The 24,284-nt window shown below is 35.3% G+C and overlaps 1 protein-coding gene across 1 annotated transcript; it reads right to left on the reverse strand.

Moving 5' to 3' along the window:
* Positions 1 to 4,840: 4,840 nt before the first annotated feature.
* LOC145693196 (uncharacterized) lies at positions 4,841 to 6,299 on the reverse strand. Its single transcript, XM_081768976.1, has one exon. It carries the CDS (start codon positions 6,138 to 6,140, stop codon positions 4,902 to 4,904), a length of 1,239 nt encoding a protein of 412 aa, XP_081625102.1. The 5' UTR covers positions 6,141 to 6,299; the 3' UTR covers positions 4,841 to 4,901.
* Between the last annotated feature and the right edge of the window lie 17,985 nt (positions 6,300 to 24,284).

The raw sequence follows: 24,284 nt of genomic DNA on the forward strand, positions 1-24,284 counted from the left end.
TGAAGGCGATTAAGTATATTGTGGTAATAAAGAAGTACAACAGAGTTCCGGAAACTTTTTGATTGTCCCTCGGTTATTTTGTCTTATTTACTCAAAAAAAATAGTACTAATTCATCGTATATAAGAATCAAAATTTAGATTTATTTTTTAATAAGCAGTTCAAATAATTTTGTCTATAATTGAGAACTAAATATTTCACTAAATTCAGCATTCAGGAATAAATTTATACTAGATGATTACAAGCCCTAGAACTTTAGAGTTATTATATGGTAAGACCGTGATTGTTAACGTGCGTGACACGGTAAATACCTCAAATCGCGCGACATACACGTGTGCTACAATACACTCGTTGAGAAATCTTGAATATTCAAGGCAAATGTGACAAAGAATATGAAAAGTAAATAAAAAGAATGTGATTTAACATAAATTTGAAAAAAAGAACAAGAAATGTACGCCAAACGTCCAATGGGAGAATGTCCAATGACCATTATAAATGTCGAGAATCACTGTGCTACCGTGTCATTTGTGACAGTGCACTGTAATTGACAATGACCATCAATTCATTCAATATTTATATCACATTTGCTTTTAAAACGTTTACCTTGAAAGAGAAACAGGTAAAATTTTGCTTCTATCGGAACGGTTAGTATAAGTCCACGCCTTTGATGTGTGGGACTTCATGTTTCAGAGAAGAACATATATAGAACGTACGTATTCATCTTACAGGGTGATTATAAATGACTCATTGGGTTTGAAAAGACGGTTTTTAAAATGTGTAATAGATACTATAAAGAGTGATCCATGAAAATTTACAGCAACTATCCAAGTTTCATACATGGTGTTACGAATGTTCAATGTGGCTTCCTTTCGTCACACGACATACATCTCTGCAGTAGGTAGTTCTCCCCATACCTTCTCCACTTTTACATCAAAAGCAGTTGGACGTCCTTTTCTTTTACCTTTACGTAGACAGCCAGTATTCTTGAATAGTCAATACCATCTGAGAAAGGTTTGTTGACATGGAGGTGTAGCTTCAAATATCTACGGAATCAACGTTGTACGGAAAAAACGGGAAAACACTTCTCACATTCCAGAACACAGAATGGTTTTTGGTGCATACACGCAAATTTGAAAATTATTCTTGTGCTGCCATTTTTCACCAAGAGACAATATTTATAAATACCAATGTGCTGCCAATCATTTATAAACATACCATACTTATTAGAAATTAAGAATATTGGGAGGAGAGAAGAGGAGAATAATATTATAAGCAATAACATTATTAATTTATAGGTTTTAAAGAACTCATGATGTTCCATTAAGTATTTTCCATAAAAATATATAATATAGTATCTTTAGTGTATGTTTTCAGTAATTTGTTCGTATATAACATGGAGAGATGCCATCTTCGTTTATTGTACTTTATTGACTCTTATTGTACTTTATCTCGGATAATGGCCAATACTTAGTCATTTTCGATTTCCTGTCGTATATATCCGCTTTTAAAATCACACTTTGACTAATATTTTTTGAAAATGGCTAGCTTTTATTGCTATTCTATTGTTCTAGGCGATCGATCAAAAGGTTATATCAAGTAATCAAACCAGCAGCGGCAACTGCTGTTAAGTAGGCAACCAAAACTACAGTGTTGTGATTTGGGTTGAGAAACATTCTAGGAGCTGAGCAGCTTTTCCCGAAGAAAGAACCATCAAGAATAAGAAAGGTTACACATTATAAAGCATTCTGTTTTGGATGAGAATGAGATTTAATACTATGCATTTATACCTACCAACACATAAAAGTATGGTAACTATCATTAAAACGAAATGAATCTTGTATCAGGTTTATTCGTGACGGAAGAATATGGAAGCTTATAGTTTTACTCCAGAGACCTATTTCTTAAAACTTAAACTTTATTTCTCGATAATTTATCTTTGGATCTGAACGACACTTGGTTCTCAAGTAACCCATTGTCTAAAGAATTAAGATTGCTATATTTGAAGGCTGAGCTCACTAAGAAGCAGGTTCAGCTCATCTTGAATATGGTACTTCATTTCTTGGTAACTACTGCCTGGATCTGAAGGAAAATTAGTGGACAGTTAGCCCATTATCTAAGAAATAAAGATTGTTATGCTCAGTGGCCCAGCTCAGTCAGGAACAGGCTCAGTTCGTCTTGCTTGTCTTGTATGTGGTATTTTGCTTGTCCAAACCCTAGGCTCAGACAGTAGTTATACTTACTGAACTCTATCGCTTCTTCTGCTGCTAGTTTAATCCACCGAACGAAGTAGTCACTTGATCTGCTGTAATATCTAGTGAAACAAGATTTCTTCGAAATCTTCTCTTCTTTTAACAACTTCTTCTCGTTGTTGCTGTTGTCTTCTTGACGGAACAAACGATCATGTTTCTACAGTGACCACTTCTAAGCCGCGGTGGCTCAGTCATGGAGCCTTCACCTCCGGTGCATGGGGTCCTTGGTTCAATCCCAGCTCGCGCCAAATGAGTTTTATGGTGGATAAACACTGTGTGTGTGGACTTTCTCGGGTTCTTCCGTTTCCCCCCACTTTCTTCATTCCACCGTTTCCTTTAGTCTAGCCACCATGACCTCTAATGTCCCCATGAACAGATATGCTTAGAAATAGTTTCATTGAATTTAACATCCTGAAATTAATATAGAAAGCATAGTTAGGAATGCACCTAAGCGTGTGCACTCTTTACTAGGGCCATGATCGTTAGTACCTTAGACAGTCTTTTCAAAACCAAGATTACATGGAAAATGAACTTCATCCTCCAGGAATCCGATGGTCTTACTCGTTATAACTTGACCAGTTTCAAATGTCTTTCAGACTTTGCAATCCATGAAGTCAACACCCTCCCTCGGCAGTTTTACTTCTCTCGATTTTTGAAAGTTTTTATTGTCAAGAGACTTGGGTGAATCTCTCATATCCGCAATGCAACGAAAACGTAAGAACAAACATTTCCAGGCTGTAACTGGGATCTCACATGTGCTCCTAAGTTGATAGGTAGACGTCTTATTAACTATGCTACCGCATTTCTCAAGAGATAAAATCTGTGTTTTCAAGAAGGTAAAAATTACTACTGTACGTGGGAATGGCAATTGGTGAACTGTAAGGCAAGATTAATAAGATTTTAATAAAATGAAATTATTAAAGCTGCGGTTTCTCTCCAACCCCCTCTACAGAAAATTTTGCACGGGAAGTTTGAGGGATTCAAAGTTTTATATGAGGTCGAAAAACTCATATTAACTCACTAACAAATATTCTGCGACATTTCTGAGATTCTTCGCTTTCTTGATTGAAGTCCGTCGTTTGTGCATCATACATATGTTCACCAGCTGCTGCTTTCCTGCTGTTCTTGCAATGATTTGCTTTGAATTTTGATATGTTGTTCTTCGCACGAATAACATGTTGTATGTATACTGGTCTACTAAACCTCAGGTTTGTGAATTATTTCTGACTAAAATGCTAGGTGTCGGAAGTATCAGAACATTTAGCTTCAAACAGCGCGTACACTTTCAACACAGAGAACATATCTAAAAGATATTTAACCATAGCTGAAGACCAATGCGTCTCTGTTATAAGGAATTCACTCATAAGTAGATGAAATTTCACAATTTCTGATAACTTTAAAGGACAAGAATTCTTTCCTCGTTGGTCGTGTGAAATATAAGCTACAAGAACTTTACAAATGTGTTCAAAAACTAGATTTATATCAAGGGATAGGCGATATCGACCAATCTAAAAAAAAAGTACGTGTGAAGATAAATAGCAATGCGTAGTTTTCGAGAAAACTGTTAGAACCTAATTTTTATAATACTAAAAATATGTCATTCGTTGTCATTAATATGGGAATGTCTGTTCATTCGTGTATTGTATAAACCCTACATGAAAAAAAAAAACGCTATTTACTAGAACATGCATGAAATCCACAACAAAAGAATATTTCAGTACTCCACGAGGCTTACCGATTGTCATCTCCTGGTTGAAATGTTAGATGTAAATTGGGTGTCATATGTACAGGTGTTTGTGCAAACAGCAAAAATATTGGACCCGACCTAATGAAGTTATAGGAGTCAGCGGGAGATATACTTTTGTTACTGAGTGTACTGTACTGTACAGTTGAATTTTGAAGAACATCAAAGGTACTTAAAAATAATGTTATATACGAATGTTGTTGTAACTTAGATGTGTAGTATCAGTATCAGATATAGAAGGTTAGGCATGATTAAATACTTGAACATTCGATCAAGTCTGTATATAGTACATATATTATTTTTATTTACTACATATGAGTTCCATGTATTTGTGAGTATTGTACTAAGTATGTTATAAAACCATGTGCATTATAAAGAATAGCTCGTCCCACTCAATATTTGACGCAGTACAGAAGCTTATGTTGCTATAACCGCATTCTACTGTATAAGACATGAATCTACAGATTCATCCGAATCGCATGTTCTCCGATTGACAAATGGCCTTGTCTCCCGCTCCAAAGGCGAGCATAATGACTGTCACCACTACAGATATTAGGATATTCAACAGGATCTATTTTTTCAGAAATGAAATACATTATACTTATCTAGAATATGAACTCTACTATATTACTACTACTACTACTACTACTACTACTACTACTACTACTACTACTACTACTACTACTACTAATAATAATAATAATAAAACTACTTATTCTACTGTGTTTTTGCATTGATTTCTCATCTAACAGCAGTATTGTAAATGATTCTTATAGACCACAAAGCCCTAAGTAGTGATATTAATATTAGTAATAAGCAATCGTTGTAAATCCATATAAACAAGCAGAATAAAGATCAGCATCCTTTATTTAAATTGAAAATTAATTAGAAATGGTCGATGTATAACGCTTCATTCCTCAGCATCTGTGGATTCACTAGAAATATGCAGAGATGATGGACTATGTTTCAGGTTCACTATGACGTTAAATTCAGAAAGATTTTGGAAAGGACGGAAATACACGTGCAGCTTCATCCAGAAGTTATAAGAATTCTTCGCGTCCACATCACTTCTACTAGGTTTCAGCGAGGCATCTGAAGTCATGGAACAAATAGATTTGCTTCGATCAGCAGTAAGAGCACTTACTTTGTCCTGGAACATTAGGGGCACATGTTCGGGAGAACACTTTAAATTAAATTCACAGCGGAACAGATGATTGTAACTCTTTTCTTGTAGTTTCTTATGGAGTTTTATTAGTTTATCAGTAACAAGCATTGATTCATAGCCATATAATTCCAGAGGAAAGTCGTCAATTTCAACAGATGTCAAACTGCCTCCTGATTTCACCAAATGCTCTAAACTCCACAGTTTTTTTAACGACTGGAACACATTGTTCCAACGTACAATGTTTTGTAAATACTGACCAAGAAATCTTAGTTTGTACTTGTCTTGGAAGATTGAAGAACTTTGAAACTCTGGTGGAGCAGTGAGACCATTGATATTCATAATATCGTAAAAACCTTCCAGATGACAAACTTGTTCGTCGTCGATACTAAGCTTTAGGTCATAATTTGAACTCAAGCAGCAGGATAGAATATCAACCACTTTTACTCCAAAAGGTATGGGATCCTGAAGGAAAGGCTCAATATTAGCCTCAAAGAAAGAAATGAATTTTGTGACCAAAGTAAAAATTTTGTTTGTCCTCTCTGGTAATGGACTATATTCAGACACATTATGTGTATTAAAAGATACCAGAAGGTTTTTATTGAATTCATCCAATAGCTTTCCTGCAAAGAAGCATGCTTTGTTTCTATCTATATAATACCAGCAGACAGCCCGAAGAATCATATGTTCCGAACGGAGGAATCGAATAACATTTTGTAACCGTATCAACTGAAGTTTCTGTGGTGCTGATTCTTGTTCTTTGGCCAGAAGTTGTGATTTTGTCCATTGTAATCGATTGTCTATCCGCTGGGAAAGATTTCGGAATTCCTGTTTAAGAACTGAAGCGGAGATATCATGAAATGTTTTACATACTGATCTTATGGAAGCGACCTCTGCATATGACAAGAATGAAAACACTTTGGTCAATATTTCGTTTGGAAGTTTCAAAATGGTCGCTTCCTTATTATTTTTCTCTGTGGATGTCATTTTTTTACGTTGGTTCTTTAATCCATTTAAAATAGAATTTCTTCTTTCTATGAAAGTGAGAAGTCATTTTTATGTTTTTCGATTGTTCACAATTTTTGTTAACCGAAATAAATGTCAACCTAAGTCTGGTATACTTGCCTAAATGTGTCGTTAAGTTATATGGTTACAAGTTTTCATTTGTTGAATTCTACTATGGTTATACAACAATCAATCTGTAAGGAAATAAATATGCCTAAGATATCGTTTTTGCCAAGACACGTTCTTAAATATACAGTGAATTATTGAATGCACATACACTGGTGTTCAAAATTTAAGGACGAAAATAACTTCTTCATGCTGTGCCACACGAAGTTACATGGATAGATGAAAAGTCAACCATCAATACTGTGAAATAAGAGGAAGAAACGCGGTTAGAAGAACATAAGTAGCATTTTTATATAGACAAAATAACTTACACTGAAGTCACTTCGACTCATCATGTCCCCTGACACTACAGAAAGAATGAAATGGTTCTCAGAAGTATATGTTATCATCGTAGACAGCCATGAAGCTTATGATAACGTGATTCCATGCAGCTTACACTGGACACACTGCGAGACGTTTCCCTATAGCATCACAAACGTGCCTCATGGTTTCCAGTCTGAGGAATAGAAAGGCCAATCGATTCCCCAAATATTCTCTAGCTTCAAGAGCTCAGTGATATGCCTTATTTTATGCGGTCGCGCATTATCATCTGGAAAAATGAAGTCGGAGCAGGCTGCACCTCCGAAAAGATGCACGTGGAGAAGAAGTACAGTATAATAATGACGTAGAACAATGAATGTGCCTTATTCAAAAATTTGGAGAGCAGTATGCCAATGAAACATTATGCACCTTGTAACTTTCCTTTGTATTTTGTACTGTATGTGATTGTGTCTACTGTTGTTCTCAGATGTTCGCTTTCTCGGGACCAAGGTGTGTTTGAGTATATCACCAGTTTAACCAGCTACAAGTCTATGTGGCCATCACAGAAGAATAGCTCGCAACCAGGAATGCACTCATTCGCTCCATAGTCATGGGAGAAAGAATCGGAACTCAGAAAACCTGCTCTACAAGTGTACTGTCTAAATGAAGTTTTGCGCAACGGAAAAAAATAAAAAATAAAACAGGTACAAATATACTATCTAAATCTTTACTTGTTCCTAGAAAGCTATATGGTATTCTTACAAAATCATTACATACGATAGGGAGCAACGATGCGTTCTCTTTATGCTTTTATGGTTAATCAATTATTTTTGCACAGATCGCTACTTGTGACAGAGCATTCTCATTTAGCTTCTACATGCATACATGACATTCTTAATATATTTTCACAAACTTCACATTACTTTCACATTATATATTTTTCTCGAATCATTTATTGCACTTACATGCACGTGCCTTCTTCGTTTTATATTATTATTCATAAACAAACTCTAGACTCTATGGCTGTATATTACAGCTCGCTTTTATAGGCACCACATTTTCAATAAAATCTTAACCTAGCATGCACAAAAAAAGATATACATAAAATTATGAAACATTAATCTAAGCTAACCTACAACGCATTCACACCTCACACACACACAATAAAATGAAAATTATTCTTTCGCAAAGACGCTTAGTAAGCGCAAAAGGCCAATGTTTATTTTTGTAGAGCGATTTTTGTTCCGCTTACGGTATTTCTATATTTATATGTATACACGCACGATACGGAAAACCAGTTGCCCCTATCGGAATCATAAAGAAAATTTCTCAGCTTTCAGCCAAAGTACAGCTTTGGAATCAACTTTCATACGAATACTTTAGAAAAAACCTAGGTATATTATATAGATTCGACACCACAGAACGTCACTCCTATCATTTCCCATATTTGTTTACATGAGTCGAAATACTAAGTAGCCAAACAATTAAATCACTAAAACAATAGGAAAACAATTACCACTGCATATCTTAGATTTGGCTGATTTTAAATTTGTTATGTTACAGGATGGTCGTCCTTGAACGAAATTACGTTAAAAGGAATCGATCCTTACGTCATATCCATAATTTATTCTATTTCCCCCCTTTTCTAAATAAACTCAAGCCGTCACATATTGTCTAAGTAATTAATTAGATCCTTTTGGAACAAAAAGATTACGAATGCATGTTTACACTGCTATATTTAATGAAACATACCATTGTGATACTGTGTCTACTCGATGAATTTAAAGGTAACAAAATAAATATTTTCCCAACAGGTTTCGAGTTTCCTGACACTCTGTTTCACTTGAAATCCACAAAAATCAAAACACTACTTACAGTTATCCAGATGGAAGAAATTACACTCCTTGAAATTTGACGTACTGTCCGGAATCAGGATATAACATTTTTGCATACTAGTCTGAACTTTCATCTTCATATTTGCAGATTCAGCTTTCAATCATTCCAAGAAAGACTTCACAAGACGCAGCATAAATTATATTTTTACGATATGAACGGTTTATCTACTGATAAACGTGATCATTCTCAAAAAAGTTAGTTACAATTTCTTAATTTCAACACTCTAATTTCTATCAGCATTCGCCATGCTGGCAAAATCAAAAGAGAAGCTATCTCATCAAACTTTTCGCTGTTCGTTCCGTTCCGTTCAGATTGCAAACTTGTATATCGCATAATTTACGTTTAAATAACTTTCAAACTAATTTCGCATAACTCTATTTCGTAACAATGTTTATACCACTTTATTTTCTTTGAAGAATAGACGGGCAGTATGTAGCTACTGCTCTTCTGGAACTGACGCTATTCAAGACAATAACAATGTGACGTAATAATACGAAGATCGGCTAAAGAGCAAATGACAAGATACTTCAAAGGAAAGCGACCAATTATAGATAATTTCGTAAATCTGTGTTACTGACGTCATACTAGACAAGATTGAAGTTGATGCACTTAAAATCGAGTAATTTGGACGAATTTCTATCAAGATGGCTGAAATTTAAAGAATTTTTATCAATGATATTTTAAATTAAAATTTGAAGAAAATTTCTGGGAGAGCTTTTAGGATGATCTGAGATAGGAAAGGCGTTCTACTGATGAAAATGAAGAGAAATATGTTAAATTTTTTAAGAAATATAAGAAATCAAGGCAGAAATAAACAAAACATATATAATACATGCAAAATAAGTCTTAACCTATTCTAAACACTTCCTTAACCTAATCCTACCTCTAATATTGTGTAAGCGAAATAAATCTCAATATTATACCATTCTTTCTACATCTTATCTGACATTGTTATACTATATTATACAGGGTGTACGAAAATTCCCTAACATGATAACTCCATATTGGGATGTATCAACCTCCACTCAAGAATACCTGTAGCGCAAAACAGTTATGTTGGATTGCGTATTCCTACATCTCGCCAGATAGTGTACTTCCAGAATCACTGATCATACTGAATCTGTTCTTATTAGAGGAAATAATGCAATCCCACTTCTCGGTCCAGTTATGATATTCTTGATACCAGCACAAATGGTGCCGCCAATGTTCGGTAGTCAACATAACATGATGGTCGATTAGGAAGGAGTATGTTCTCGTGCCAAGCGATATGTTGCAACAGTCTATCATGAACATTGGACACCGCCTACAACTTTATGTGGCTAATGCTGGTTCCGATATTGAAGTATGAAATGGCAAGGACCAAGGTATAGGGAACAGTGGAAAGCAGCTATGTTCCTTCGTTTATGACAGATGAATAGTGTCCTAAAAATGGGGGGCATAAAATGTGGATCACCCTATACGATATAGCTCTAGATGTAGATTAATTCATACAATAAATACCAATGAACTACTTCACCCCGAAAAGATGAAGTAGTTTACACATAAACAAAGGGAAGTTTTTCATGCATTTTCAGGTCGAGGTATATCATTATATTCAAGGAAAGAAACAAGTTAGTTTATGTATCTCATGCTAATCCCACTAATTGGCAACTTCTTTGTAACAATGACTACAATGCGATTCATTGTAGTCCACATGGGGCCTAATACCCCTTTGACAGTTTTACTGCTGATAAGAAAAGTTGCTTTAGTTTGTAATTCTACTAAATGGATAGCTTGCAATTACCATCAGCTTAACTAAACCATTCTTCGCAATTACACAATTGACTTTATTTCAACCACACCCAATCGAGCAATCAAGCTTTAAGTAATGGATAAAATTCACAACGAGTAGTCTTCAACGAATGATGTTGCCTAGGAATTTTAATAAAGTTGGTCGTAGTTCTCGTTCATACACAATAAGTGATCCTCATATCACGGCATGAAGGTGTTTCCTTCAATTTGTTTCTGCAATTCTTTTGATAGCACATTTTAATAAATTAAGAAATGAAATAATACTTACCAACAATGGTCACTCCTCACATGCCAAAACTAGTAATGAGCTTCCCGGTTGCTAAAAGAATATCAATGTTTCATTGATTTTCCAGTGCATTATTAACACATCTAGGGTACCATTATTCATTTTGACGTCATGATGAGCGTCCTTACCTTCACTCATCCTCATCTCGGTCTATGAAGGTAAGGGCGAGTTAGTGGGAGTGTTGAGAGTTAATTGAGGGTAAGGATATCACTAATATTTGAGAGTGAGTATAACGGAGTTGCTTGAGAGTGAGGCATCAATGGTATTTGAGGGTGGATGTAAGGGAGCTGATTGACGGTGAGGGCATTAATATTATTTGAGGGTAAGTGTAAAGAAGTTGATTGAGGACGAATGCATTAATATAATTTTGAGGGCGAATGTGAGTGAGAGTCAAGAACTCAATGTTATTTAATTGTGAGGGCGAGTGAGTGTGGCTGTGAAGAAGTTGATTGTGGGTGAGGGCATCAAAATATTATTTAGATGAGAGCTTAGTAATGGAGAACGGAGAGCGAAGGACATCTGGAGGACATCTGCAACTTAACAGGATTCTCGTACTGTCATGAAACACACATACTGACTAATCACCTGAAGCTGAGAAAGGTCAATTCACGTTCCGTCCTAGGTCGTTGAACGAGATGAAGAAAATGTCTTATACAACAATTGAATCGCTTTCTGTTAAAGTAAGATGTAAAAATAAGTATGTAACATATTTTTTTTTTTTTTTTTTTTTTTTACGATTTTCAGTTCTTTTTATATATTTACAAGGGAAAGTACCACAAGTTGTCGCTTAAATCTGATTGCCACATAGCACATCTAATACGTAGAAGATCATGGGAAATGAAAATGAGCAAAATTTAATTTGCTATGGATCAGAAGAATAGGAGCGACGGAGCTTCATAATTTGAATATACAAAAAATTATATCATGAAATGAGCTACGTTTAAAATAAATATCTTGAAAACCGTTAAAGCAATCAAAACAAAAGTTGCACAATATAATGAGAACAATATTCCCTACCACAAACGGCTAACAGTGTTGCCATAGGTGATGCAATGTTGCCAACTCAGCATAAAATATTTTAAATATTTTGTTTGAAATAGTAGTACATACAAGTGTGCACAGATATAAAATATACTATTATCACTAAACATAACAGTGAACTGTAGTGGTACAGTGCTCTGTTGGAGCTACGTGTACTAAAATGTACAATGGAGAAGTCTGATATGTGGCAACAGATAGTAATAAAGGAATCTGGTTCTCATACTATGAATTTAGTTCAAATGTAGAACACAGATAGTATAACAGAGCAAAATGTCAGCAGTGTCACAAAATATTGATGCATTTGATAAACGAAATTAAGTGATGCCATTTTTACGTTGTGTGTCAGCTTCTAAGCTATATAAGACGGGACTTATAGTATAAATTGGGATCCGAACCACTACGAAAGAGAATGATAACAATGGAATGTAAGATGAAAAGTACAACAATAACATGTCCTTGGCGGTATTGGAACCCGCGATCCCTAATATGTGGTTGCCTATCCATCTAGATCACATGCCTTTCCGGACCGACTAAAAACGAAATGAGGTAGTAATAAAATAATTATATTTTCAATGTGAATATGGTAGGCCTAATATTACAGTGTACAAACATAAGCATATAGTATGTAGGAGAGGAGGTAAAGGAATATGTCACTTAACACGAAAGACTAAACCTAGAAGGTACTCTTCCAAACATTGATACGATAATCTGGAGAAACAGTTTACATAATTAAAAAAATGTGTTTCTTTCCTTGCGTGTATCATTTTGTTTTCGCGAGTTGCCTCACCGAGGCTACAGAAGTATAATGCAAAACCTTCACTTTTCTAATGCATTACTTTATTACCATCTACCGCCACATATCAGACTTCTTTATTGAACATTTTCAGCACACGTAGCTCCAACAATATGCAACACTGTACCACTACACTTCACTGTTTTGTTTAGTAATAATAGAACATTTTAAATCTGTGCACATTTATATCTGGTACTATTTCAAACAAAATATTTTATGCTGAGTTGACAACACTGCTTCACCTATGGCAACACTGATTCACCTATGGCAGCACTGTTTACCGTTTTCGATAAGGGATATTGTTCTCATTATATTGTGTAACTTTTGCTTTGATTGCTTTAACGGTTTTCAAGATATGAGGGTAGTTCAATAATTATTGTCCCTGACCTATAAGGAGTATTATTTTTCCAAAAAAAAGTCTCCTTTCATAGCAATGTACCTGTACTTCTTCCACCTATGGTGTAAAACCACTGTCCCAGCTTCAAAGAAAGTCTCTGGCTGAGCCATTCCTCCACAGCGTCAATAACAGCTCCATTTCAGTGAAACTTCTTCCCTTTGAGGCGCTCATTCAACTTTGGGAAAGTCACTAGGGGCAGGTCGGGTGAGTAGGGAGGATGTTCCAACACATCAAAGCCAGCAGCATAGATTGCGACACCAGTAAGATGGCTTTTGTGGGACGAAGTATTATCTTGGTGGAACAACATTGTTCGCTGCAACATCCCGCGCCGATTTTCCATGATTGCTTCGCGTAACTTAGGGATTAGGTCTGCATAATAGGCCCCCGTGATAGTGTGTCTAACTTCCAGTTAGTCAATAAGGAGCACACCCTTCGCATCAAAAAGATGTGTCCATAACCTTGCGTGCTGATGCTTGCACCTTGAACTTGCGTGGGGGAGGCGGACTGCTGTGCCGCCACTCCATACTCGGTCGTTTTTACTCGGGATCGTAGTGGTGGAGCCACGTCTCATCCACTGTCACAAATCTTCACAGAACTGTTTCAAGTCTGTCCCATAACCTCCAAGCCAGCCCTTGAACATCAAACTCTGTCTTTCTGATGTTCACGAGATAACGTTTTGGGTACCCATCGCGCTAACACCTTTATGAATCCCAAGTGTTCATGCACAATGGTTTCCGTTGAGCCTATAGAGATGCGCATGATGTATGCTAACTGTTGCAACGTGATTCGTCTGTCTGCTGTAATCGTATCATGCACAGCACCAATGTTTTCGGGGATGCATGCTGTTGTTGGAGGACCAGCACCAGGGGCCTGCTGACAGCTTTCCCTCCCGCAACGAAAGTCGCGGTACCAGTTCTTTACCACCTGGTAGGAAGGAGCCCCATCACCCAACACATTGATCATGTCCTCATGAATCTCCTTTGGGCTTAATCCCTTTTTCTGGAGGTACTTGATAACAGCTCGTTGTTCGGTTTTCTCCATTTTTCTAGCTAGGTGCCACCTCTCACACGTGAAACAACGAAAAAGAATATTAATATAGCAGCTATGGTTCTGACATTTAGTATAGGCATCTAAGACATTAGGCTACAATATCCCCCATCAGGCATGCCAGCTCAAGTATTTTAAATATGCCAGGGACAATAATTATTGAACCTGACTCGTATTTACTTTAAACGTACATCATTCCATGATATAATTTTTTGGATATTCAAATTTTGAAGCCCTGTAGCTCCTACCCTTCTGGTCCATAGCACCTTAAATTTTGGTCATATTCATTTCTCATAAACCTCCATCGGATGTGCTATATGGCAATTAGATTTGAGCGACAACTGGCGGGACCTTCCTGTGGAGTATTTTAGAGGAAGATACAACGATTTGTGTTAAAAGGACATGTATTCCTTCAAAGGTGTTGAAAATATAAGGCATTGAAATCTGCGTTCTGTTAAAAGAACGTAATTCCGCAAATACACTCTTTTAACTGAAAATCAAGCAAGCAGGAGCGTAATAATGAAGAGAGTTATACAAGAAAATATGTCCAAAATCTCTTTCCTGGTCACAATCTCAACGACCTTCCATGTGAAGGGGGTTTTGCCATCATCAAACAAGCTCTTAGGAAACGTGATCGCCTTTACACTGTACATGAATTGACGATGTTGGTTATTCACTGTAGCAGGTGTGATAAATTCACTGTTGTTGAACTTATGGGTGAAGATGAAATGAAATCTGAAAGTTTTACGTCCCGCTGTTATGCCAGTTAGGCTAAAGGAGACGGTGATGATGAGAGATGAGTGAAATGGTGGAATGAAGAAAGTGGGAGGAAACGGGAGAACCCCGATAAAACCCACGACTATGTTGTTTGTAAACCACAAAGTCCACACGGCGCGAGCTGGGATCGAAAGAGGGACCCCAAGCACCGGAGGTGAACGCTCTACCGCTGAACCACCGTGCCTACCTACTACCGGTGAGCCACCGCGCCATCGAACCTACTCGTGAGAAAAGTTTTTTCTTTTTTTTTGTCATTTTTTGTCATTTCAATAAACACTCTTTGTTTATTGCACATGCGTCTATTTAACAGAAAGCGATTCAAATACCTGTGGCCTGTTGACAATAAACAGTGCTGTATTCTGGTCAGAAAACAATTGCAGACGGGCGGTTTGAAACTAGAATGTAAATATCAGGCTTACTAACCAGTTTACTTGTAATTAATCTATCACATTTCATATTATCGTGTTAGTAATAAACAACTTCACGCATATGTTGAAGTTAAGGTAAATAAAGCTTTAAAAGTTTTGGAAATTATTTCTAGAACATTTCAAATCACCGCTTAAAAAGTATACACATCTTTTGATATTCATTTCGTAATACCTTGGGAATAAACTGACATCAATACTGTATTACATTAAATTGCCAAATTCTCTATGGCAAACAAAATAATTAAAATTGATAGATTCGACTCGTTGCTATCTTATTGACGAGGTGACATGTATGTTTTATCTCAATGCTTTTGGATAGCAGTAGCAAATAGTTGTGATCTCTAAGTCAGAGTATTAATGGATCATCTTTAGATTTTCAAAAGTTTGTTCCGCCTTTTGTTTTTAAGATACAAGACTGAAATTTTACACACGCATCGTATGCGTAACTATGTATTTTTCAAGAAATTTTCAAATCACTACGTGAAACCAGGCTCGGTCCCGAGGGGCGCAAAAATGATTTTTCTTTCGAAATAATGCCCTGAGTTTCCTGTTGCTGGTGTATAATACGGACAAGTGAGTGGTGTCCTTGAAAAGGATGCTCTATTCTGAGAAACACGTGATATGAACTATGATCCTACGATAAATAGTAAGGAAGCAGTAACTGTTCGAGTGAAAGTCTAAAATTTACCTCTAAGAGTGGAAATCCTAAAAGGATTAAAGACAATTTGCTTTTGATTGAATTCTATGTAGTGATAAAAATACATGGCTTTTCAGAAAATGGGAGAATGGAAGGTAAATTTAATTAGTGAAGACAGTACATCTGTTATGTACATCTATGATCTTACAAATTACATATATATCTAGTATAGACCTCTTGTGCTTCTAGGCTAAACTCAGTCCAATGTGTGTCCTCTTCTACACCTCCTTTCTTTCCTCCCAAAACGGTTCAAATTCCTTATAAAAATCAAATGAAATTTCTACTTTAAAGTCTCGCATATATGATTCTTAAGCTAAAGGATACGGATAATTAGATGAAAGTAAATGATTGCAAAATTTGTGCTCTCCCATCGTGATTCGCACCGACACCACGTGCACCAAAGGCACATGCGCTAACCACTAGACAAGTGACGAACTCTCGAGTGAAAACGTATTTGAATTCTAACCTCACTGAAACCGAGAAAATAATTTATGTGTCAATCGATAAATATACATGCTGCGAAATTCGACTTTAGTCCACAACGTCTATTCGACTTTAGTCGATCTGATGATATAGAATATTTCGAAGTGATAATAAATTGCGTTGTGCTTCCAACTGACCGTGATTTTTTGAACTAAGGCAGTGTTATACGAGTTATTAAGAGAGACTTGCTTCATTTTGTAAGGTGTGTTTCAATACTAAATGGAACAGTAAGTTATGGCATCCAAAGAAAAGACAATCAGATAGCTGTGTTCTTGTTACATTCTGAGTCCGAAGATGAAGGTGATTAATTCCGTATCGAAGTGATTATTTTTGACCAAAATTCAATTTAAAAAATTTTGTTGCTGGTAGGTGGCAAGACTGAAATTTTAGAACTTACTGGGTTCGTTGCCACAGAGTTCTTTCTTGACGGTAGCAGGAAATACTATTGCCGAACATCATGTGGAAACTATGAATGTTACAAGAGAATTTTCAGAAAATTCATTTCGAAATAAGCTGGCAACAATGACGAATGAGATGCATGGCGTAGATGAAACACAGAATAGATTTCTTTCGATATTAGGAAACACTGGCGCAAATCCCGGAGGGATGAGGGGGTATGTCCCCTCTAATCTTGGAACTGAGGGGACAGTCCCCCAATAATCCGATTTGAAATGTGTTTTTTTTGGGGGGGGGGTGAAGAAATGTGATTATTTGTGTCCGATTGCCAGAGATATGAAATTGACGTCCCCAGCATAAAACTCAAATCTGCCCGCCTCCCAATGTTGAAGATAACTCTGCTCCCCTGATCCTCCACAGCATTATTTTTCATCTCCATAAATATTTTGAACATCGCTTAAAAAAATATGGAAACAGTCTCCCCCCCCCCCAATGTTGAAGACAGATTTGCTCGCCTGTTAGGAAATATACTGGTATCAGATTGGGTGCGAAGTAAAGTGAGAGGCGCAGGGAATCATAAGAATGGTTAATAATAACAAAATTTATCTAGAAAATATCAAAACAAGAAAAAATATTATAATAGGATAGCAGCATTTACAATCGGGATGCGCGGAGAGATTGGCTGCTATAAATATACCTTTCTCAGTTTTTATAGTGATATTTATATCAAGTTACACCTACGTTAAGAAAATACGATATTCTCTAGTAAGTAATGCTATGCATATTGTTGTAAATAGGTTGAAAACAGTGACAATCGGATGTGTCAGGAGCGTAAAAACTAGGTAATTTACATACTGTGGTGACGGGAAGTACCTGTACAAAGATTGGTTTCGATTCTAAAAATTTCATTTTCTCATGAATAAATACGGTACCTAAATTTCGTTATTGGCCTCAAAAATAATTATGCAGCGAAAGGCTTAAAACACAAACGTAATCATTGTAAACTTTGTTAACCCTAAAGCTTGATTTAAAATTACACTTACAAGGTATCGGACAACTCTCGAAACCATTGCTTTCCAACCTTTCCCTTCAACAGTATATTATTTAAAACGTTACAAAGTACAACCTTATGTACAACAACTATTCACTAATCTTTCTTCACATATTAAACACAGTCTAAATTTAGTGTTCTTACAACATTAAGCGTAAAGACATTTAGTGACGTATTGAACGCTACTAGCACAAAATTGTACAAATCAGCATATAAATCGCGCTGTTAATGGACAGTGCAAGGTTTCCATTCGTTTAAAATTCTAATTTTACTGTATATAAAAATAACGCTCGCGACATCTCTGATACTACTACACGACACCCGAATTGAAAAGCTCTGCTTTAAACTATCAAACCTAAATTAATGTATTAATCATTGACATCATTATTTCTTTTCTTTTTCTTTTTTTTTTTACATATCGTCCCTCTCGACACAAGGGGGCGTATCTCATTTTTTCAACTTTTCCAAGTGACAAGTTTAAAGATGTTATCATAAGTTTATTTTATCGTGTTCTGTCAAAATTTAATTTGATCTCCTAAGTTATACACCTGAAACGAAGGAAATCAAACTAAATTTTAAAATAAGACGATATAATAAATAATGAGAAAAGACTTAAGCTTGTCTCCTGGAAAAGTTAAGAAAATGAGACACGCACTTTTGTATCGAGAGGGACAATATTTATAATAAAATCGAATAAAAAGTATTCAATTTCTATACGTTTAATGAACGATAGAAGCTCACTGAATTGTCGATTGTGCTATGTCTATGTTGTTCTTGCGTTGGTAATTTTCCATGCATATATTGTTATGCACAATACGTCTTCTTTACTGCAGGAATTGTGAATCATTCCTACATTTAACAGCAATCGGTACACATATTATTTATGACATTCTTAACTAATCCCAAACATCTAAATTGAAACTTTGAAAACCTGTTAGATATACTCCAGCAGTGAAAATATCCGCCCCATGCACCTCGCACTCTCAGTAGACACTGTAAACGCGGCACTGGCGAACCTAGACAAAACAGGCACTGTTATCTTGGTCAGGTGATATGAATGAACGATTGTTTAACTGTGTGACCGTTATGGATGAAACATTTATTTTCTTCTTCAACCCCGAAATAAAACAAGAGTTATAACAGTGTAAATATTCCTTCTCATCCACATCCAATTTTCCCCACGATTCCCTCAAAGAGAAAACGTTTTTTATATCATATTATGAGATAAAAAGGGGAGAATCCCTTTTCCTAATTACACACATTATCACACATTGCACACATTATCAACATATCTACAACCTGCTGTGGGAATCAAGGATAATACAAGAATTTGCACGATATACAGGATACACTTTCCACAAAAGGTTTCGAAAATGTGGTGATGATATGAATGATATGAAATCATTATTTTACATTCACGACGACATTTTGACAGATAATTAACAACAGAGAGTGATTATGAAATAATTAGTTTTATAAAAAATGTGAGAAACGGAAGAAACGAAGAAAATCCACCAATAACTCACTTGGCCTGGGATCAAAGGACACTTTGCCGCTAACCATCGTGCGCACATACATAGTAATGTCTGTTAGAGAGTTAAAAGTTAATATATTTATTCTGAATATTTTTCTCATGTACCTTTTGACTAAACCAACATTTTTGTGTTTGTCAGTCCATCTCGGAAACACGAAAACAAGTTTAAGAGAAATGGCTGGGGAATTATTATATTTATGGGTATTATGAAATATCTTTATTCTGGTAAAAATATTATGGGATAAAAAATATTTCATGACACCTGCTGGTTCAAATTGCAAAGCACCGATCTAGAATGAAGACATCTACGCAATCTATTCCTGGAAAGCAAGTAAAATAGTAGTCAGTCTCTTACTCCAGGCCGACCCCGCACCCACAAGATTTTCAGTTTGGATCCGGGTTTGAACCCGTTTCTCTTGCGTTTAATTCAGCCGTGTTACAGACAGAGCTAGGGCAGCCTCAACTTATCCTTATATTACCGGTATATTTTACTTTATCACAGCACAACGCTGTATAACAATGCTCATAAAATATTTTAATTAAAAATAAATCAATCAAATATTGAGACTTCCCTAAAAACATATAGACTAACATGTCCCGCCATTGATATGTTACCCAGATAAATTTTGAAAAGTCGGCGCCATTGCCATTGTCACTGAGTCTATCAATACCACGATAAATATCTAAAACAAATCCAACTTTAACGAATCTTGGTGTGTGCCTTTCTTCAACCTTTCGAAAAAATATTGTTGCTTAGGTTTTGAATGCATTGAGAATAAGAACAAGAATACAATCAATGTTACATACAATAGATTTTTTGTCAGTGTAAATACCGTAACAATTATTCGATTTGGTATGACATATGGTATATTTTCTTAACGATATTGTTATTACCTCCATTGGTTGAGGTTGAAATTAGTCAAGGAAAAGCTGTTAAAAGGAGTTTTCATAAAAAATTCGAAGTTTCCTTATTTAAATTAAAAGTTTCCTAGACACCTTTTATCTAAATTATTCAATGTTGATGCAAGGTGTTTGCTCTTAGCCTTCCAAATTATCGCCACTACATGGAATTAAAATATGTTGAAAACGATTGGCTTAATTTACCTCCCTCTGATATTTTTGGTGGAAGATTACTTTCGAAAATATTATTGGATTTTCATACGGTGTGATGTATATCTTCTTTGAGTCTTTCCCATAAGCGTCACTGTATGAGATTCAAAACACTCAATAATGGTAAAGAACTTCTACCTCCCAATTAAAGAAACATGTTAACTTTCCTAAGACAAAAAATATCCGATTTTTAAAAAATATAGGATATATTTTTCTAAATATGTTCAGTAATCTCTGCTGCTTACAGTTAAAATGAGTTACTAACCAGGAATTGAATGTATCCCCGATTCTCAGATCTGAAAAACAAAATAAGAAAACTTATCTAAAAAAAGAGAGAAAAAGAAAACCAGAGAGTATCATGAAATATTTAAAGCAATGTAAATGTCAAATTTCGCGTAGAAGAGAGCTTTTATCCTTTTGTCTAAATCTATTTATAGAAAGGACAATAGTTTGGATTTAAACGAATTGAGTGGAATATTCATTAATATATTGTATTTAATACTCAATGGAAACACGTCTGATTGCTTAACGTAATAAAATTACTAATTTATTTTATGTATGCAAGTGCCTATATATGAAATTTACATTTTGTTTACATTTCTGACAGTAAAGCATGTAGATGCAACTTAAGTTCAAGGAAAAGCCAAAAATAGTATCGAACGAATATAAAATGTAACAGAAAGTAAATATTAACTTCAGCAAAGAAAATGTTAGTATAGTATCGTCTATCTAGAAGATGGTTGTTTTGTCATACATCATTCATTATATCGTTTAGCTAACATATTATAATCATGATACCTAAAAGTTTCAGTACTAAACAAAGAAAGAAAATAAACTACCTTAAAGTGTGAGTACTATAGAAAGTACGAAAACTAACAAACAGAAGATTCATATTTCGGTGTGTAGAGTTAAATACCTAGATGGAACTTTATTACATAAACCAAACACAAGAACTGCAGTAATGGATTAGCGTGACTCGGAAAACCATCATCATAATGGAGATGGAGAGAACAGAACTCTTGATGATGATAGTCACTACTTCAAAGACATGAGCAAATGCCAAATGCCGTGCCCTCGGGTCAGAAGCCCTCTTGATGATGAATCGATTACAGGTTCCCGAAATTGGAAACAACTTTAGCTGAAAGCTTTGGCATTGTGTCTCTATCGGAGTAATAGAGAAATTTGATAGAGTCTCTGCCATAAGTCTTCATGTAATATGTTTATATACGTTATGGTTTGTTAAAAAGGAACTTAAGCGTAAAAAAAGAAAACTCACTGATGTGGCGAAACATGATATTCTTTTCAGCAGTTTTGCCAAGTTCAATTTATCGTCCATAACGAAATAGCATACCATTTTATTTATTTAATTTAACAAATCTCAAGTTTCAGATATTGTGTTTCACGTCTTTTCGCTGAGATTATAAAGGACACAACACATTATTCACGTAGGACTCGATCCAGAACCAAGATTTGAAGCCGGTATAATTGCTGGGGATAGAGACCACCATGCAATACCAAGCTTCACAGTATATGCCATTCACTAGCACAGTTTATCGTCTTTAAAAGAGTTGTCATATTCTGCACGCTTATCGTAGTATGTATTATTTTCAAACATAATTATATTGGTTTAACAAAGATGGTAGGCTTCAAAATATACAATACATGATATATTTTTACTACGACAAGACATGAAAACTTGTTCTCAAGTTGATATTCATGAAAATCGATGAAAGCGATTGATGAGGACGTCAATCACAATAACTAATTGGACGGTATAGTGAAGATATGTGGAGTTACCTTTAAAATCGATTATGCAGATATTATATACTTGAAATAATCGAAATGAGTGATGTGATAATAATGCCATAAACGAAAATGTTTTGATGTGTATTTCAATGTTGCATCAATGATTATCTTGAACGTATTTACCAAGATAATATAATAAAGTAGATCATGAAGATATCAACTAAAAAGATGCATCACATAGTGTTATTAAAGTAGTAACCTATAGAATGCACTGAAGAGTAAGTGGAAGGTTTTAGTAACCAAGATAATATTGAAGTTTACTATAAGGATATTAACCAAGAGGAGATATCACGGTTTATGATAAAGATCAGAGTTGCCTTCCCCCTAACCAAGCGTTTGATCGAAATTCCTCAAATTTACCATTCTAACCCTCCCAAAAAGGTAGTAGAGGAAATGAGATTTATCTGTGAAAAACGAAGATAACTTGCTCTGTAGACTAAATTTTATTCGATTTCGGATTTTTTCGTTCTTAAAAAGAATCATTAAATTACAGTATATTTAAAGTTCTATTGTACAATTTTCAATGAGAAATTATATCCCCTCAGAACTCTCATTCCAGCAATCCAAGCCCTAAGACCAGCATTCCTGATAACGATATTAACATAGAGAGGAAAGGCATCGAATAGTATCAAATGAAGTTTCATCGTAAATACTATTTATTATGAAACTATTAACCAAGAGAATTCATTGCAAATTATGATAAATTTACAAACCAAGGAATGTAAACGAGTATGACGAAGGCATTATTAAAGAAAATCATTTACGTGTGTGTGAAAGGCATTAAGCACAAAATGCATCAAAGATTACAATGAAAGTATTAACCTAAGGATTGAATCGGCGGTATGATGAAGGCATGAACAAAGAAAGTGCATTGAAATTTACGATAAAGATGTTAGCACAGAGAAGGCATAGGAGATTATGATGAAAATACTAATCAAGAATATTACTTCACGTAGAGTCATTGTCAAAAATCTGAGCACAATACCGATCATTCAGAATTCAATCCCACCGCCCAACAAAACGTATCTATACAAAACCCAGCTTGTTGGACATGTTCTGTAAACATTATTGCTTATGAGAAAATGAAAACATATGATTCTGTTTCCACTGAGACAAATTTGCTGAGTATGTTTGCGTTCGATGAAATGCTGACACTTAACTTTGATGAGAGCTTTATAAATTCCTGGCATTTATTTGATGAATTTATCCAACTTTTGCGAAATTATTTGACTCAAGTAGCTCTTAAGAACTTTCCAAAGTCCGTCAGTATTCGTTGCTATGTATTTACGTGATGTTCTGTCAAGTTCATCTTACAAGATGTCGATGGGTAACCAATCCGGTGTCGGTGGTGACTACTCTATTTCTTAGTGATGTAAGCATCTTCTTTACATTGCAGATAATTACTACATATCTCAAAAGAATGCTTGAGACGTACTTCAAATCCGCGTTCCTGATGAAATTCCATTCCTCACTTAAACATTGTGAAACACGTTTTCGACATTACTTTATTAATTAAAACTAAATTATCAACTTGCTAGTCTGTAACGCATGCCCAAACAGCGATGTTACCTTCTCCGTGCCTTGCTGTAGGTATTACACGGTAGAAATGAAAGCGCTTTTGAGAAAGAAGACACACAAACTTCTACCATTGACAAGCCAAAAGTTGGAATTTAGATTCTTTGGTCTATAGTGCCCATTTTCATTTTCATCGTTCTAGTCTTTATTTTATTTGCCCAGGAGTGTCTTTTTGTAATATTTCCTGCTTGAAGGAATGGTTAACAAAGAAAATACATTGACGAGTATAATTAAGATTTAAACAAAGAAAATACATTGTCTAATATTATTAAGATATAACAAAGAAAATACATTGACGAGTATAATTAAGATATAAACAAAGAAAATACATTGACGAGCATAATTAAGATATAAACAAAGAAAATACATTGACGAGTATAATTAAGATATAAACCAAGAAAATACATTGATGAGTATAATTGAAGGGGTTATTTGGATAAGGGCGTATCGACCTATTTCCGGTAAAATTAGATAAATGTATTTACTGCAAGTTTGAGCATGTAAGTATGTGTCTATTTGCTTTTAAGGTAATATCTCTGCTCCGTAGCGAACATCTATCTCCAAAAATAGTGTGTGAATACGTTGGTTAATT

The sequence above is a fragment of the Thermobia domestica genome, chromosome 8, assembly GCF_964235325.1.
Source record: "Thermobia domestica chromosome 8, izTheDome1.hap1.1, whole genome shotgun sequence".
Lineage (NCBI taxonomy): Eukaryota > Metazoa > Arthropoda > Insecta > Zygentoma > Lepismatidae > Thermobia > Thermobia domestica.